We start from the raw sequence: 19,136 nt of genomic DNA on the forward strand, positions 1-19,136 counted from the left end.
GTGCGACTGAAGCGCGGACTCCCCCGCTCCGAAGACGACCTTTATTCGGGTACCGCAGGCCGCGTTGTTGCCTGTATCGTACAGCGTCGCCGCGATTTTAGTATCGTACAGGAAGAACGAACAGACGCTACAGCTCGTTACAGAGGATCTTTGGGTTTCAGCTCGGTTAGAGTAGCCGRCCAGCACGCAAGCCCGCGGGGCGAAGAAGAGCCCCTCGCTATATACAGACCCACCACATTTACAAAAATCAACAGCAAGACGAGTTAGACGGGGCTCTGCCGAGACGCCGCGGCCCTTAGCGTTGGCGAAAAAGCAAAAAAAATTTWWAAAAAAAGGGGGTGGGAAGCAGGGCTGCRACCAGCAGGGTTTTGAGCCGGGGAGGGAGCGCAGAAAAGGCARCAGAGGGGGGAAAAGGAAATATGGGAACGAGCCGCTTATTTACGATCCCAGCCCCGGAGTATTTTGCATGTTGTAGTGTGAAGTCTGCACCTTTAGCTATCACCATCCTCCTTCACTACAAGCTCCCCGTACAGCCCGGAGGCCGGTGCGAAATTCGCCCCCTCGCTGCGTTAACCCGGGGATAAGGCACTGCTAAAATACAGCTCCTGGTGCAAAGGACCGGCAGGACCAGCACAGGGACAACAGGAGCCTCCGTAGGGAAAAAGAGACCTTTGCCCGGCTCCGCTGCAGCGCAAACAGGTCCTTACGGACACCCAGGTCTCCGCGTCTGCGCCGGGATGCCCAGTCGCGGCAAAGGCGGCACCGGGCGCGTTTGCTCCCAAACGCTTGTCTGCAGCACGGAGCGGACGCCGGAGATCAGACCCTCGCTCCAGGTCACGGTTCCTGCATTAAGGAGTCGCCTTCCCTGCATAAAGTGCGTGAAAACCTTGGAGAAGCTGCATAGTTATTAAGGAGCCGGCCGGGGAAGGAAGGCGAGCGCCTACTCCTGCTGCTGCAGGGTGTTTGCAAATGCTAGTTACAAAAAAATTAAATTAAAAGAGCGTTTTACCTTCGCGATGTTTTTAAACCCATGTTTCCCGATCAGCTGCTTAATGTCACAGCTGACCTTAAGGGACGCGCGTTCACAGTGACAAACGTGAGACACCTCTCGTGCCCAGGAAAGGTGGTGGGGGGCGAAGGACACGTTTCGATTTACCTTTTTGGAGCTCGCGCCACGTCGAAGGGACTTGGCTAAGGAAAAAAAAAAAAACCTCCCTGGGGTTGTTCCCATGTTTGGGGCAGGTGTCGGGATGGAGACTGAGCAGAGGTTTAGTTTCAGGAGCCCGACAAGTAAAACCAAAGAGCTGCGAGTAAAACCCTACCAACGTTGCCGTCAAGATGCTCAGTTGACGCAGCAGGTCCAAAAAATGAAATGCCGAGACTAAGGAAAAAAAACAATCCGGAAGCTGGGAGGATGTTTCACATGAGCTAACTTTTGGTAGCACATCAGAGCAAAGTGCAATTAAAAAAAGTGTTAAAAATTAATTTTAGAAAACAAGGCAGTACAAGAGGCATCGTATTCACGACCGGGCAGTCTCACCTTAGCTAGACTTGTCCCACCGCTAAACAAGAGTTGCTTCGTTGCATGAATCGCTCCTATAAAACCAGTTTCTTGCAATAAACCCCCCCCGGGATTTTAGCTCCTGGATTGTTACCCCATTTCTCCCACCCTTGGCTCGAAAGGACAGGATTTTCGTGCAAAGGAAACAGAGAAAACAAACATACGCTAAAAACGCATTTAAAAGCTGGTCTGTACATTTTAAGATTTCTTTAGGAAAACGTTAGGAAACGCTGAAACCAGCTACCCGAGGCCCAAAGGATGCGCAAGTCCCCGGCAGCCCTACGCACGCCGCGCTGCAGCCCCTTCCCCTCGCTGCAGCTACAGATTCGTTTCTATTTTAATTTTATTCCTTCGGCATAAATGATATTAATTACAGCGAATCAGCATAATTACCTCCTTCGCGACGCGGCCCTGTCTCCTTGGATGGCAACGTGTCTTTCCCTAGGACCTCTGAACCAGACGGCGAAGGCACTTGGCTGCCCACGGGCAGCACAGGCAGAGACTAGCTGCATATTAGAGTTGAATCATTAATTTAGCATCCTAAATATTCCCCGTGTCGATAAAATACCCATTGCTCGAGCAGCCCAATCCCCCTGTGATTACTAAACAAGATATAAACAGCTTAGAATATAAAAGTGTGGCTTTCCTCGATTTGTTAGAAAAAGAGTGTGAGATATATAATATATATTATATATATTATATGTGCACATGTATATATTCACATGTACAGTTTATATATAATTTGTGCCGCAGGAAGTTTAAAAACCAGCCAGGGCTACCAAAGATAAAATCAAGTTTGATAAAAGCCAGCCCAAACCTGCCACTTTGGGGAGAGAGAGAACCGATTTGGGGAGGGCCGCGGGGTTCGGCGGGGTTTAATTTCGGGGGGCCGCCGGGCCGGTTTCGGGGGCCGCGCAGTGCTAGGGAGCGCTCCTCCGCGCGACGGCGGGCGGCGGATGATTGTAAAGCGCAAATATTTCGTAGTTAAAAAGCAATAAATAAAAATAAATAGGGCGGCTGGACGCCGTTGCAAGAAGGGCGACCCTCCGCTTCGCAAAACCGGGAAAAGCCCGAGCGTTTCAGGCTGCCGGGAGGAGCGGCGCCGGCAGCGCCGAGCGGGCAGGAGCGAAGCGCTCGCATCCAACGGCTCCACGAAAATCCCAAAGGACAGAGCAAACGAGAAGAAGGGTCTGTAGTGCTTTCGGGCAAGAAACGGGGGGGGGGGGGGGGAAGGATGAAAGCGTGCACTGAACAGATCACACGCAGCAAATCTGCTCAAGTCTTCTCCTTCCTAAAGCCGGCGTCGCAGGCCTGCTCTCGTCCGCAACGGATCCGCTGCGAAGATCCTGCCGATTTCTACAGGAGGAGGGGGGACAACAGAACAGTAATCAGGACAGGCACGCTCCTTTTTAAAATAAAGGGGTTTTTGGATTTTTTTTTTTTGGAAAAGAGAGTTTTCTGCTGCCCTCTCTACCTAACCGGAACCATTACGACCTTGCCCTTTCGCCAGGTATTGCTCCCGAGGGACACAACCCTTACGGAATCAGAGAAGAACTGTTGCTTTGGGGGCTTTTTTCTTTTTAGGCGCGCGGGCAGAACTGAGCGGCTACAGGACAGGCGTGCAGTAATTTGAACTATTCGCGTGTCTCCTCCTTCTCCGAAGAGCGGAGGACACCACAGTTTACATCCGCCCGCCGCCACGAGCTTTCCTTGACGTCAGTCACACGCCGAAGTGGCACAATTTGTAACAGGAGACTAAAGCTGTAGATCCAGCACCGTGACAAGGCAGAGAATTAACGTGTCAATCACCCAAAGCACAGAAAAAAAAAAAAAACCCTTCATTAGTGTTTGCCACAAACTAGAAGTTTACGTGGTTGGTTTAGCTTGGCGAAGCTAAAGACTCGGTTCCCCTGGCTGCGTTGCATAGTTTTGCCCGCCCGGCTGTGGCGGCCCGGCTCAGTTCGCCCAGGATTTCCGGTTCTCCGCGTTCTTCTGGCCCTTCTCCGGTCGGAGCGCGGCTCCTCCTTCCGACTTGGCCAGGGCTGTCAGCGAAGCCAGGTTGGAGGCCGAGCCGGAGAAGTTGCCGCTCCTCCTGTTCTCCGAAGCGGCTCCCCCTTGCAGCCTCAAGCCAGCGCTCCGCCGCCGCGCCGCTCCGGTGGCTTTTTTAACTCTGCCTGGTTTGACGAGCAGCCCGTAGCCGGGGTTGCATTTGAAATACTGCTTCCCTCCGATGGAGCCATCGTTCTTACCTTTGACAAGAAGAGAAAGAAAGGTGATTGATTGATACACAAAACGGCTTTTATTCTGCGCGTGCGGCTTGCTACCGTCCACCGTAGCAAATTCGCTCAGGGTCCCGGTGCTCCATCAGCAGAAGGACCAGGTTAAGCAATTCAATTGGGTCGCCGTAGACTGAAGGTCGAGACACCACCGTTATGAAGTCCTTCAACAAGTTTTGAAGGAAAGAATAATCTTGAAGAGAGAGAAGAGCAGCATAAAACACAACAGGGCTATACTAATCACGGGTTTCGTCAGACTAGCCGGATAGGTTTTGTTTTAAGGCAAGAAAGGTGACAAGCCTCACGGCGTTGCTCCTCAGCAACGCCCTCGATGCCGAGCCACGCAGGTTATTGCGGAAGCGGAGAGGTGGTTGAGGAGCTGCATGACGGGGAGACAGCGGCAGGTTGGGCTCAAAGGGGCACGATCAGGCCGCAGGGCAAAAAAACCTGTCTGGTCTAATGTAAAAGCTGCTGTGATGATCAGAGACAGAGAAACTATTACGCCAGAGGGCTCGGAGGAGCTTTATTCTAGCAAAACAAAATGCTGAGCGGGAGAACGACTGTTCCCTACAAATACACCGCGAAGGTGAACCACCGGGAGTGGAGAGAGCACCGCCTGAACTAGAGGGCAAGGCTGGTAGGAGAGCAAACGGATGCAAAGTGGCTACTGAAACACTGCCCGAGACAAGCAGGAGTCTTCTAACAGCCGGAGGAGTAAAGAATTGGGAGTAGCTTTCCCACAGGAGCACAGAAGATTAAAAAAATATATATATACCGGGTGGTTTTATACCTGAGCTTAATACAATTAGAGGATTAGCGGAAGCAGTTGCCTGCGACAGCGCAAGGCTGGACTTGATTCCTGTAGCTCCCAGCTCCAGGCTCGGGCTCCAGCGAAGCCAGTGCACTTCACTGCTGAGCGCCGGCAAGGCCATTTTATGGAGACGGTTAATCTGAATGGAACAGTCCACCTTGCTCTTCCTCCCTGCTTGCTACTCAAGGGAATGCTTTAAATTCAGCAAAACTTAAATATTCAGTTTGGCAATACATGCATTAGCCTATCACAAGCAACTATCTGGAAGAAAGGAAAAAAAGCCATTTAATACAGTTTTTTGGCCTGTTCTCTGAGTTGATGAGAGCCTGAAGTTGAGAAGAGTTACAGCTACCATGTTGTAAAACCTCCACAGAAGAGGAAGAACGATTTCTTTCTGCTGATGCTGTTGAGATATTTCCATTTCTCCCTTCACAGCATTTAAAACTCTCAAGAACACTGCTCTGGGTGCCTGGACAGTGACAGTTCCCTTTCGTAAAGCAAAGGCCAAAAGATGCAACAAATCTTCAAGTGACACGGTCATCCCTTTTGTTTTATGGGTTCCCTTCTCACTACCCCCATTCCCGTGTTGGATCAGATACGTCCTCCCATGGCCAAGGACTCGGACCTCAATCCCGGTTTGTAGTTTACCACAACAAAGATATAAGCTTTTGACCGTATTTCCTAAATGAAGTTTCAGATGCTTTAGAAGCCAGTTATGCTCCAACAAATCTGAGACTTAATCCTTGTGGAAACAGAAGGGAAAAAAGTATCCAGGAACATCAGCAGTTGAGTCCTCAATAGACCAAAAACCTCTTGGCCATTAGACTCTTCCATGGACAGCTAAGCTGATGCTCACCAGGTACATGCAAACAGCTTAACAGATTCACACTGTGTTCCAGACTAGCCAGCCAGGGAGGGAAGGTGACCTTCCAGCACTGAAATGAGTCTGTAAATATATAAATTTTAATTACGGCATGAATTCAGGAACGAGAACTGGGACTACGACTTTCACAGGGATTAGAGGCACAGTTTGCTTTCTGGCAAACTCCAGACAGTTTTCTGCAACTTCGGCTGAAAACGCACCATCTCGTTTCGCTTTTCCAAGCACACCAGGTGCAGGAAAGGCAACTGCTCATTTAAATTGGAGCTCTGGATCCTTGACACTATTGATCTCGGTGAACGGTCCCGACGCCAGGGAAGTGCACAAAGATGAACGCGGGTGACTCCCCGAGACATGTCGATTCACCCAACAGAGGCTGAGGTGCAGATTGGGAATTTTACACAGCTGGGTTAAAAGAATTAGGAAAAAAAGAGCTTTATGGGCCCTTTGTAAACCAAACCCTCTCGTTGTCAAAGCCAGTGGCAGCTACTGTTGAGCTACAGTCTCCACCTGAGTTTCCCACCACCAGCATGTCCTGCCTTCCCCCAATCCTGCCTTCTCTTGGATAAAGGAGAGAACGTGGGGCTTCACTGCGCACCTAGTTTCAAAAAAAGCGTGTATCAGAGCCTAAATTCTGGGAAGCCTACCGTTGTACAAGTCAGAGTCAGGCAGGAATGACAAATTAGGAACTGAAAGAGACCTTACATCATCTGCATTTCCTGGCAGTCAATACATGAATATTTCATACTGATTTTCATATAAATGTGTACGTATATATGCATACACACAGTCTTTTGTGCTTTTACAGCTCATTTTAAAAGAGCTTATGAGAGACTCGGTAGTCTGTTAAGACACCTTGCATGTTGTTTAGCCTAAATATTCCTTTGCTCACGTGAATCCCACGACTCCTGTTGTACTTTGGACATCCTTATCCTCAGAACAGAAGTCCAAAAGAGAACTTCTTGGGCACAAGGCCTGTCTCCTGCAACTATAAACGGTTGTATTACAAGAGCAATTGAGTTTTCTACCTCTGTTTGAAGAAGCCAGTGAAATAACCGAAAAGGGACAATCCAGTCTGGATTGACAAAGGCAGACCGGGAAAGATTACAGTAGGAAAAGATCTTTTACATTTCTCTTCTCAACCTGCACTAGATAATCCTCACAAAGCAGTGCTGAAGTGAACACCACAAACTCTGAAATGTTCTCTGCTTTACACCCGTACTAAAGCATATTTTACCTGAAGGTAAATCCAGTTCGACACCAACCCACGTTCCCTCTTGAAAGTCTGTGGGACCAATATATCTAACGGTGCCTGTCTTATTTGCGCCAACTGTGACATATTCTCCCTCCTTCAGCCACTCAGGGATTTCATTGGCGTCTTCAGAGTCAGAAGTCACTTCCAGTTTTTCATCTGCCGTCTCTGCTCCGTTATGGCTCAGTCCTCGTGCAGAGGGTGCGCTCTTGCCTGCTTCTTGCAGCTCTTCTGCGCTTAGTGGACACGCAGGATCTGTCCCCAGTATGCTTGTAAAGGACTTGAGCTCCGACGTCTTGACTTTCTGGATTTTGAAGGGGGAGGCTGCGACGCTGGGTTGGGACAATTGGTCGGGATGAAGTTGCGGTTTGGGAACCTCCAGTTCTGAGGCCGAGGCTGTTTCCGTTTTCCTCGTGGCTTGTCCTGCTGACTCCACTGACTGCTTAGATAGCAACTCCTTCTGTGGAGCGGAGGTAGAAAGAAAGGTTTTTGCACCAGCGGCCACAGAGGCATCATTTACCTGTTCACTCGGAGTCACAGGAGAAACAAAATATTTTGATTTCAAAGCATCACCTCCATTCACTTCAGTGCTGTCTTTGCGTCTTACGTGGGCACTTTGAAGGCTGGAGGCAGGCAGACTCTCTCTCTTAGCACTGAGAGAGCTCTCTGTAGAGCTGTCAGAGGGCCTGGGCACGTCAGAAGAGACCTGAGCCACAGCGGGAGCTGGGAGGTCACCCCCTGGAGGCATCTGAGCTCCTGGCTGAAGGGCAGCATCGCTTCCTGCTGTAAGGGCTTCAGAGAGGGTGGCTGTTGAAACGCTATGAGAAAAGTAACCACTGGAGGCTTCGCTCAGAGGACTCGGGGGCCCTTCCTGGGCCTCCTGCGCCTGGATGTCTCCTGTGGGCTGCTGTAAGGGCACTTTGGGTGTCTTTTCTGGACTCTTTTCTGGACTCTTTTCTGCCTCTGATGACTGCACTGCAATTTCAAATGGCCGTTTCCCTGCTTCCTCTTGGTTAATCTGAAACAGAAAAGGATAGTAACTATGGAGATCTGATATCTAAAATATCCGGGCTAAAAAACAAGAAAAACCCCACACAGATATAGGGTCTTTGGGAAGTACCAAGGCACCAAGCTTATCTAAATCCCGGTGTGGCTGCCATCTCCAAAAGGTGCAAGCTGATCTGAAGTCAGCTTTTACAAACCTGGTAGGATTGTCAGCTCATTTCTTTCATTAATAAGAAAAGCGTCTAGCAAAAGAAATACGTTCTCCCATATTTACTGAAAAATTATTTATATTACAGGAATGGTCATTTGCTGTTTGAATAGCAGGATTTATATGAAATGTGAAACAGCCATGATCTATAAGTCTCTCTCAGTTATTTGGCTTACCTTTCAGGACTGATAAATCATGGCTTTCCAACTAAACTGTCATTTATGTCCCCGTTTCCAAACGCCGTTTCCCACCTCAATGTCGCCAGCACTGCACACTTTCAGAGTATGAAATTAACTGCACCTCATGAGATTAACAGCCCATTTTAGTGATGTATTGCTGGGCTGTAAAGTTTACTAAATCCGATAGATCAATATCTTTTGCCAGCACATGTACTCTAAAAAATTAGGATGTCTCTAAATCTCGTTGGGAGGGCGGGAGGGAGGAGACCGCTAATATGAAGGGGGGTGTGTGGAGGAAAGGTGGTTGGAGGAAGGCAGACTTGTGCATATCCGATGTATTCACTCTCAGGTGTGCACTTTTTGTTTATTGTGCAAAATTAACAGTGTTTTATCCCATCTAGTGGTATAACGTCCCAACTGGCAGGACTTTCACCCTATGCTGAAGTGCCTTTTTCATGGGAAACGTAACTGGCCTTTGAAGAAAGAGGAATTTGATTGAATTACAGGAGTTTCTGAATGGAAGGTTAGCTTGCTATTGCTTAATAAAATGTAAGAAAAAAGTTTCTCAAAATGCTGCAGTTGACTAAAACTATATTTTTAGCTTTTCTATGGAGAGGGTGCTGCACACGTGGACTCTGGAGCTCTGTTCTTTCTTTGGGCTTTCCCTTTTAAGCTTTCAGATAACACGCATTTTGCTAAGACAATAAAAGCACAGTGGGAGAAAGCTGATTTGCTATTCATAAACCGAAGTTCTGCTGAACTGTGGGAGATCATGGGGTCTATTTTCTCTCCAGCTTAGTGAAAGCCTTTTTTTCACGCCAGTATCATGAATCGGCTTGAAATGTAAAACCGAGAATTAAGCTCAACGCTCAGAATAAGAGACACGTTCTGTTTATAGAAAGCGTCACAGCCTAGCAATTTGCCTTTTAAAGCAGCAAAACAGCTAAATTTCAGCTAGTTAACTGCTAATGCAATCATATGATTAGCCAGGCTTTCAAGTATAAAAGTGTAACGAGCAACACGCAGGGAGACTTTTGCAGGACCTAAGAAAACGCAGCAACACACGCGGCATTTAATTGTCCCGGAGGGAAGCAACAGTAAAAGTGCAACAGGTTTTAAGTAACTATCCCAGCAGTTGCTTTTACCACCTTTTGTTTCCAGGCACGAGGACATGCAAACTGCACCGTCATGTCCGAGGGTACGCTCACCTGTTTTATCTTTGTAGCGCTGGCGTCAATACTGGCAGACTGAACCATAATTCGTGGGACAGGCTGCAGGAATGAAAAAAAACACAGCCTCATTCAGTTAAAGGATTAAATATTCTCAAGCTGGTATAACTGAAGGGAAAAACATTAAAATTTATATTTGCAGTTCTGGAATAGCAAGCAATCCTTTGTCACAGACAGACAAGAGTGTTGCTATTTCAATGCATTCTGCTGACATACTTTGAAGGGTCAAATAAACGCCTTAAACAAGGTAACACAGGCATCCTTGAATTTTAACGCATACAGCAGCTACAAGTACAAACTCATGGCCTACGAAGTTTTCTTTCGTGCAGTCATTAAAACAGACCACTGAGCAACAAGATGCCAAAGTGGCCCGAGGTCACGCTGGTCTGGCTAGCAAAGTCCTCAGCTGCAGTCCCTCTTCAAAGCTCTTCCTCCATCTCTAGCATCTTAAGCTGTTCTAGATTTTAGCATCGTTTACTTTAAACCACGTAGGTTTGTTTATTTTAAAGCAAATAGGAAGCCAGAAACCCTGCATCCTCTTTTCAAACACGGCATCACCACTGAATACACGTCACTTGCTAATCACGATATATTGGTCCCGTCCCAGGAGGCCCGCTTCTCGTTTTCAGCAGGATCTTCTCCATTTCAACAGTACCTGCTCCTTTATAGCCTGGCATTTGACAGGAAGGCTTTGACTATGAACGTTGCTCGCTCTGTATGCAGCTTTTTTCATTTAAAGATCTGAAATAATCACTTGAAACAGTCTCATGAGGCTGTAACAGCAAATGGTGACACTTGACTATAAATCTAAGGTTAAGCTGGGAAGCTGGGATATCATGCACTGTTGACACAAGAGGGAAAGAGACCATCAGTTCCATGAAGAACCTTGGGGAAGGAAAGCATGAAGAAAAGGAGAAAGGAGAAAACTACAGAAAACATCTCTCCTTAGCACAGTTAAATAATGTACTGCAAGTTCAGGCTCATACTTTCAAGCAAAGAGCTCTTTGAAGGGTGATGTATTATAAAATTTGGGAGCAGTCTGCTTTTTTTCTTTTTCTTTTCTTTTTTTTCTTCCTCTAAGGGAACCGAGAACTGCTTTTGCAGGAAATATGCAGGCAGTGCTAATTTCCAAGACAGCTATTTCCAGAATTGTTTAAAGAACTAAACCTGCCAACTGAAGARTAAGGTACTCTTCTCTTGCATCCTTCCTAAGGACAGTAAAGCGGGAGTAGGACTAATCCGCTTCCAAAAAAGAGAGAAACACGGGGAAAAAGAGCAGCTATTATTTACGCAGAGACTGGCAGTTATTAAATAAAAACACAGTTGTTCAAAGTAAAAATAAAGAGGCAAAAGACAGACAAAAAACCCCAACAACTTCACAGTAGATCAAAATCATTTTGTAAAGACATTAAAGCTTTGGCTCAATAAAAGCAAGCGGGAGAGGAGGGGGGCGGCTTATCTTCAAACCTGCTGATTGAGACTATACCACTGAAGCGGGGTCCAGGGCAGACTGGCTCTGTCTAGGGGGCCCGAGGAATTAGCTTTCTGTGGTCCTTGCTGCGACACGCSCTTGGAGCTCTAGGAAGCAGGAGCTGACCAGAATTAGAGCAAATCAATGATGCCTAAAAACAAACAGAGCTTTAGGACTCRAATAAGGTTCATGATCCAGCGGGTTTGAGTGAGAACTCTCATTCCGCAGGGTTTCAGCTGCAGTTGGAATAAAGCGGCAACCTAAGAGAAAAGGATTTCAACAAGTGCATCAAAAGCATGAGCCTGAAACCAACTATAAAATTGACTTGGGAGTTCAGAGATCACCTAGAAGGGCGAGGTGCAGTAAGGACCCCAACCCACCTCAGATGTGCAAGGATAACTCAACTGTCGCAACAGCCAAGTGTTGAACCTCGCTTAGAAAGGAAAGGGATCATCTTCCTTACAAGGAGATCCGGCAAACGTTAGGTTTAACAGCAGCGTATCATGGCGTCACCACGAACAGGGTATGGGGCAGAACAGTAATTCTCTGCTCTTCGACCATGTTTGATCCGCAGCAACTGGGCTGGTCCGTTAGGGAAGGGGACGCAAAGGCAAGGTGCTAAATGACTGCAGTAGCAACCGCTCTTTCTCTGCCGAAGAGGCCTGAGCTTGGGCAGAGAGGCAGGCAACAGCGGGATTTCTGTTTTCGAGTTCTTCATGACTGCACAAAAATATCAACTTTTAATGGAGAAAGAAGCTGTAGTCATAAGACTTCAGGGCTAATCCCTGGGCGGGCACCTACACGGGACTTGAAACCTTTTGCAGAGGTGCAGCGTGAAGCCAAGGCTGCTGAATACAAATAAACCTAGTTAAATAGCTCTATGGTCCACCGCCAAAGGCACTGCATTTTGGCATCTTGGAAAGGCTGTACGAAGGAAAACTATCGTCCTCGTTGCTTCGACAGCACTGCTTCTGATCTGATACAGGAGGGGAAACGGCCTGTTTCAGCAGACCCGGTATCTGGAACCGAAGCTGGCTCCGGTTCTCGCACTGGCACCATAAAGCAATTGGATCTTTTTGCCCCGCTTTCTCCCAGCACACGTGCCATCCCCGGGAAGCGCTCCGAGGTACGGCGTTATTATCCAGACACAAGTCCTTAGAACTGGAATAAGAAAAAGTATTTGATGATACTTCTCAGTTCCTTTGATTTCTTTTCCTCTCTTTAAAAGAAACACAGGAAAGTGGGGGTTTTTGGTTTTTTATCTCTCAAAACCCTTCAGTCTTACAGCATGCAAATCCATGAAACCTAGAAAACGCAGCCGATATCAAATAGCCAAAGAAATAAAACCGTTACACTTTAATCATTCCTCATCACTCGCTAAGACGATGTTCTCCTCTGGCAAAGGCTGGCAAATCTCAACCCCCTTACAGTAACTTTGCCAAGCACCGTTTAGAAAAACGCGGAGGAAAAAAAGCAATTATCAGAAGTGGCACTTGCCCAACTTTGCTGTCGACAAGAAACAGATCGGTAAAAACGTCCCCACTAGGGTAGCAAAACGCACTAAAACAAACCTTGATTGCGAAACACAGTCAAGTTACCCGGTGGGGGTATTACAAACACCACATTTGACACCTTTTGCCTGTGAAGACATTTACTAGCTGAAAATTATTTCTGAATTTACAGCCAAATTCTGTCCCTAAACGTGCGGAGACAGCGGCTGCTAAAGTAGACATGCGTTTACCCAACGGCAAAACACGACCCTTTCACAGCGCTAATTTTTGGCACGGCTCCTTCAGCAAAATTGACAAAACACGGAGCAAGAGCGAACATGAAAGCAATCCAGTTGAACACATCTTTGAACCAAACCGCAGAACAAAAATTGCCTTTTTTTTTCCCCTACGAGCTGCTATTCTGCGTGGCGAGTTTGCAAGGCTTCGTTTCTCCAAGCCTGCTTGCACAATATATTCTGGTCAGACGGGAGCTGAGTTTGCCCATGACCGAAAGTCACGTAGCTGTTAGGGCAACCTTGGAGGCCAACCTGCTACATTGGTGGGCTTGGATAAGAAAAGAGAATATGCACCTCACACCACATATAGAGGCACCACTAACCCCCAGTTAAACCTTTTTGACACCATATATTGCAGAGATGATGACAACCTCTTCAACGGACTCCGAAAATACGGTATTTCAATGTCATTAAACATTTTGTAAGATGACTCTGATGATGGTGACCGATGAATTGGGTATGAAGCCTTTCGCCTTGATGCCAGTGGATGAGATTCGTAAAACGTTCATGCCCAACACGCGGAAAACGCGATGGCAGCTAACAGAAGCGGCTGGGCCAGCGCGTCTAAGCAGTGTCCTGCAGCCTCCAGCAACGATCCAGGCAAGGTCACAGCTGATGCAATCCTAAAGGACGTTATCAGAAAACTCCCACTGCTGTTGTCTACGTTTCTCCATCTGCAGATAGGAAGGACTAAGCTCAAGGACTGTCACACTCTGACGGCGTTATGTTCATATCGCCACTTAAAAGCCACTGTTGGAAACTTCTCCAGGAGGGCATAGCAGTTGCTTCATTAAATGGGGATTTAAGTCAGTTTTGAGCACTTGGGATAAAAGACTTTTGCAAGCCACATGCAGAAACACAGTAAGAATTCAGAGTCCCCTAATACACAGCCAAAAAAGTTGAATCCACTTTAAAAAAGCTCCCCTTCCAACAATATTCCTCCTTGCCCTTGATTTTAAAATCATTTTAAAGTCAGTCCTTGAAATGTAAAATCTCATTTATTTCATGAGGAGATCTGAAATCCAAGTACTTTTTTTTTTTTTTTTGAAGACACTGTACATTTAAATATTAATCCAAACTAAAAACCTTTTATTTCACCTTTCATATGTGGGAACATTTCAGCCAGTAATCATACTTCCGAATTCCACAGTTCTAATATATTTGATGCAAAATTAAACAGACAGTGTTTCCTAGGCAGCTAAATCATTGAGTTCCTAGTTCCAGGTGGAAAGATTAAAAGGGTAATTCATAATCGTTTTCTAGTTAGTTTATAATGCGGTTTCAGCGGTGGTCTCTCGGAACTTTAAAAGACAGTTTTCCATGCTCATTCTCGTTAAAAAGTATTTTTTAAGAGGATGATAGGGAAAACTGAACCCATAAAGAAAGCGAAACACTAACAACTTGGTCACAAGAATTAGACACATACTAGCTCAGCTGGCTGCAGAGGATCTGTGAGCCAGGCTGATTATAGCATCTAAATGGTTCTTTATCTGAAACGCTGAAAAAAAGCCTTCTAGATTTAATAGAAGGTTCTACGAGACCAAATTATTTACACTGGATTAAGGAATGTAAATTCTTTCGATTATACCATGCACATCCAGGGCACTACTGGTATTTTTTAGTGCACTGCCAGAGAAAGCCTCGTGTCTATTTAGATAGCTTTTCATTAACTGCGTTTCATTATTTTTTGGATTAATTACGACGTCTGCATCAGAAGGTGAAAGAGAACAAATTGAAAGCTGCCCTCTCCTCGTGTCACGCGTCTGCCTTTCTAGAYCACAAACAGAGATGAATTATATTAGCACATGGAAATTCAAACAAGAGCTTTTTTTCGGCGAGATAGCAGTGACTCAGGATCTCTCATTTAAGCCATATGCTAACAAAAAGACATTTGACCATCCGACAAGGTACTTAGGTAGGAAGGTGACCAAAGCCCCCTTATCAAATGCACGTTGGTCAGAAGAATTTGCTTTTGCGACGGCAATGTCAAAAAATAGAAACTGAAATTTAATATGTACATTTTTAATATCAGCACCCAACGATGCCCTAAAATGTAATTACACAGGCAGTTCCCGGAGATCAACAGGGTCAGAAGGTAAAGAACAGTAATTCTGCTTGGTGCACACTATGAAAGCCTCAGCACGTTAATAAAAAAGACAAGCTTCAAGAGCATGTACATAATATAATTAAGCACAGATAGATGAAACTCTGATTCTCCCTTCATCTGCATATTTTAAGCAAGTATTTTAAACTTCTCTCCATCAGCACTAAGGGCTYGTAAGGCTTTAAATCTTGCTCACTGCAACACTAAGCCTTTTAAAGAACAGATTAGGAAAATAAAAAGCTATTCCAGCAATCAAAAAAAAGGTTTAAATTGTTGGCTTTTTTATTTACAGAGTACTGGCAATTAATTTAAAGGCAGCAGATTACCGAGAAAATAGGCATTTTCTAACTTAAAAAGTATATAAACAGCTTCATCAGAAACCAATCTTTTAGGTACATAAACAGCTTCATCGGAAGCCGTTCTGCTAGTTACATAAAGAATCCTATTATGCCAAATTAATTCAATCTAACTAATTAGAGAGCAGGAAGTTCTTTCAATTATTTTATGTGCTGTCTGAGAAACACACTTGAATACGAGAGCAGATTTCATTAATTGCGGTTCATTATTCTCCAGATTAGTTACTAAACTTGCATCAGAAGGTCAAAGACAGCAATTTTGTTAGCTGCCACCACCTCGGCTGGAACGCGTCTGCTTTTTCGAAACTCGGGCAACAACCGACTACCGACAAAACAGAACGGCGAAAGACCGTCGTGTTGTGATAACTTTTGTTATGTGCGCATTGAAGGCTGATGCCAGCCCAAGCAATGGCATGTAATTGAAATAAAAAGTTGCTAAAATAGGTATTTTCAGAACAAGAGATCAGAGCTCTGTCTTCTGTGTACTCAGATAGGAGAGGAGATTTGGGAACACACATTTATCCACCCCGAGAGCCGCTTGGTGACAACGAACTTAACCTTTTCCGCAAGTTTATAAGTGAAGTGAAGCACTGCTCCCTTGGAAACGATGCTCAAAAGCACTAAAATCCCTGGCAGCTTAGCCCTAAGACGCTGCTAACAAGAAAATGCAGCAAAACAGAACTAATGCGTTCGGCAGAGATGTAGGGCCATCCAACCCCAAAAAGTTAACCATAACAGACTAGATACTTACTACAACAGCTGGGCCAGCCATCTAGTTCAGTACGGTTCACCAGCATTTTTCCAGAGCAGGTTTTAATGACTTTAGATAATTAAACACTCTCAAATAACCTAACAGATATACGCTGAAAACTGAGCTCAACAACAGCTTCTGAAATTCTCCTTTGCTTAAGGAAGCTTGATGAACCAGGAGGAAGTGATAACGTGACCCACTTCTCACCTTTTTAGTATTTATGTCCAAAAGACTGTTATTACGTACCTACTCGTTTGCTTTTAGCCAGGTGAAGATCGTTTAGATCCTTCCATTTTCTCTGCAAAGCAGTCCTTTAGTAATTTCTGTTCCTGTAGCTCTACCAATTTGTTGCTTACTTCCGGAGAAATAAGGCGGCGTTTATATTTCAGAGAGTTAATAGGCTGCCATATTCTAGCTTTGCTCACTGTAAGAGAAGTCCCTCGATTCCCTGTTACGTAGTTAGCTCACCTTGCAACGGCAGCTGAAATACCCTTTCGGTTCCCCTTCTCCCTCCCTCACGTTTTTTGGTATTTTATCACCTACTCTCGCCCTACACATTTCAGTCATGTCCCCTGGCACAAAAAGTCATTTCTTGTGTCCTTTCCATTGCGTGTTGAACAACATATGCAAGAATTAGCTAGTTTGCTGTTTAACTCTCGCAGGCCAGCGATGCGGTGGTAGAGCTGATGGCCAAACCCTGACCCCCGTCGCAGTCCCATCATCCACCGAGTACACAGCCGTTCACCACCACCGTTTAAATTCTTCGGGCCAGTTTTTAACCCATATGACCACGTTTGTATCATCAAGCCGTTAGAAAAAAGCGGCGAGAAGGACGACGAGGCATGATACGATGCCAAACCCCGTCTCACTACAACGGCACCTATTAACTTTCTGGGCCGTATAGAGGCAGCTCCGGCCGTAGCGGTTCCTTCCGTTACTGCTCTTCTACGCTCTGGGATTGCCAACGGGAATGAAGCAGCCCAGTTTGCCTCCTGACAGAGCAGTGAAGAGCACCTGTGAACATCTCAAACCAGTTAGGTATGCTTGGAATACAGCCGAGTTGTTCTATTACAAAACTAAAAGCACCAAAGCTTGTAGTAATTTTAAGATTTCATTTCATTACAGCGATCCAGTGGTCATGAAAACTCTTGGGTTGCTCTCCAGTGCAACCAAGCATTAACACGTCACACACTTCTGTTCATACGTTTATAATTAGCTTTATTTCTTCTTTTTTTTAAATCAGAAATAGCATTCCCTCCTATTAAGAACTGTTGTGATCACAACCTGATTGTTTTAGTTGCCATAGAAATCCATAATGCAAATCAAAATTCCTTAAAATGGATGTCTTTGCAGTTTCAAACCTGACTTCAAGACAAATAATACAAGACTAATCTTGAACGGTAGGAAGGAGTGGGAACAGGTGGTTAGACTAGAGGCAGGAAATTAGGCCTCGTTGCTAATCTCAGCGCTCTGATTCAGCGAGAATTCAAGAAGTTGTGAAAGGCTCTCACTGCAATTGTAAAGAGCACCTATTTGCATCTTCCGATACCCAAATACCTTTAAAGAAAACCACTGCCTTAATTTTAGTTATCTCAATTTTATGGGTGAGTAAAGTAACACCGTTCCGGTCTCAACACTAAGGCTGTTGTAAGTGAAAGGTAACATGAAAAAGTAAAGCATAAAATAGGGGAAGATTTGAGAGTAAACCTTGCTCATTTTATTACTGTGTGGAGAACAAAACCACACTCAATTTAAAAATATTTTAAACCTGTCATATTTTTATTTGTGCTAGGTCTGTTATAAGTTATTTAAAAAAACCCAATATTTAAGTTTTAATGCATTTATGTTTTTGTTGTTGTTGTTGTTGTTGTTTTTAAATATAATCACTGTGCTTCTACCATAACGAAATGACTCCTAGTAATCCACAGAGGTTCTTGTAATGGCAGGTTTAGTTGTAGCAAACAACTGAACAGAATGTCTGGATCCAACCATAAAAAATAGTTGTTTGAGGATGTTAGATTTTTCTAGAAGGACATCCTTTAAAATATTTCTCTGCATGTGAAGAGTTAAGAAAGGTCTACATCAACACGTAAGGTGCTTTCTAAGCTCCAGACTGGTGAACAAGAACAGAATAGAGTTAGCTGGATGCGCAAACAAAACACGGACCAAATGGACTTACACAAATTTTAATAAACGAGATCTGGCTCCAGATTTATCTTCATAACTTCTTTTTTTTCCAGACTTACACTATGGAGGGCTATTCCTTTATAAATAAACTACAGCCTCTCATATAAAGAAGGGAATTTTAAATATAATGGGATTCTGCATTTCATCTGTTTGCTTCCGTTAAAAGAGCAGTGTTTTCTAGTCTGCTCGACCATTCATTAGCTGCCATTCAGAGCACAGAAGCCACATTTGGAGCAGATGTTTCRCATCACAGCATCCAAAAAATATAATGCTTCTCTGGCACGTGGACTAGACAGGAGAAGAAACAAAACCAACTGCCCGGAGTACAGAGCAAAAGACAGAAAAAGGTGACATGAGCTGGAGGGGGATGGTAAATGAAATCAAGAATTAAAAATAGAATTACATTTTCCACTTGGCATTACACAAACAACACTAAGTGCACTTCATAAATTTTACTATTGTTGCTGCAAGCGGTATTACCATAAATCACGCTGGTAGTACACTTGGCACTTTTAAAAAGCCAAGCGGGCTGAGTGTATCAATAAGTTTAAACAGCTCCACTATCTCTGGACAGGATGGAGGGGAAATGCATCACAAGGCTTTACTGTGACTAAAAGCTTGGTTTGCACTGCAGCAACATATAAAATAGCACTTTGCCAGCAAGTCTAACAGCACTCACCAGTATTACTGCATAGCCTGTTTGATTTAATTTTTTACCTGCTGTGCAAGAGGAGAGGTCTGCCTGCCCTTCTTCTCATCTCTAATGGGAAAGAGAGACTTCAGGAGCTTTGGCATCTGAGGCACGAAGGATTTTACAGGATTCAGGTAGGAAGCAGCAAGGCTACTAAGACCTGCTGGAAAAGTTGAAAGATGACATTAGTTATGGTTTTGGGTCGGGGGGGGGAGAAAAAAAAATGAAGAAAACTGTTATCACTTTGGTCAAACTTTAAGAGGACATCATCCAGTGGTCAAAGCATTGGCAAAGGAAAAACTCTTAGTGCTTGCCCCTTCCTTGAAAGGGATATATGAATTTGGGTAAGTTTTAATCCGTGGCCACAGTATACTCCTGGGCAGAATACA

The 19,136-nt window shown here is 45.0% G+C and overlaps 1 protein-coding gene across 1 annotated transcript in view; it reads right to left on the reverse strand.

Annotated features, from left to right (window-relative positions):
* Positions 1–2,781: 2,781 nt before the first annotated feature.
* Positions 2,782–19,136, reverse strand: part of KIF13B (kinesin family member 13B) — a gene marked incomplete at its 5' end in the record, with an annotated part of 103,281 nt that continues 86,926 nt past the window's right edge. The window contains 4 exons of the mRNA XM_026067017.1: positions 2,782–3,810; positions 6,766–7,798; positions 9,381–9,443; positions 18,774–18,907. Coding sequence (XP_025922802.1) covers positions 3,518–3,810; positions 6,766–7,798; positions 9,381–9,443; positions 18,774–18,907 — 1,523 coding nt within the window. The remainder of the gene's footprint in view (positions 3,811–6,765; positions 7,799–9,380; positions 9,444–18,773; positions 18,908–19,136) is intronic.

The sequence above is a fragment of the Apteryx rowi genome, unplaced genomic scaffold (assembly GCF_003343035.1).
Source record: "Apteryx rowi isolate R43461 unplaced genomic scaffold, aptRow1 scaffold_251, whole genome shotgun sequence".
Taxonomy (NCBI): Eukaryota; Metazoa; Chordata; class Aves; order Apterygiformes; family Apterygidae; genus Apteryx; species Apteryx rowi.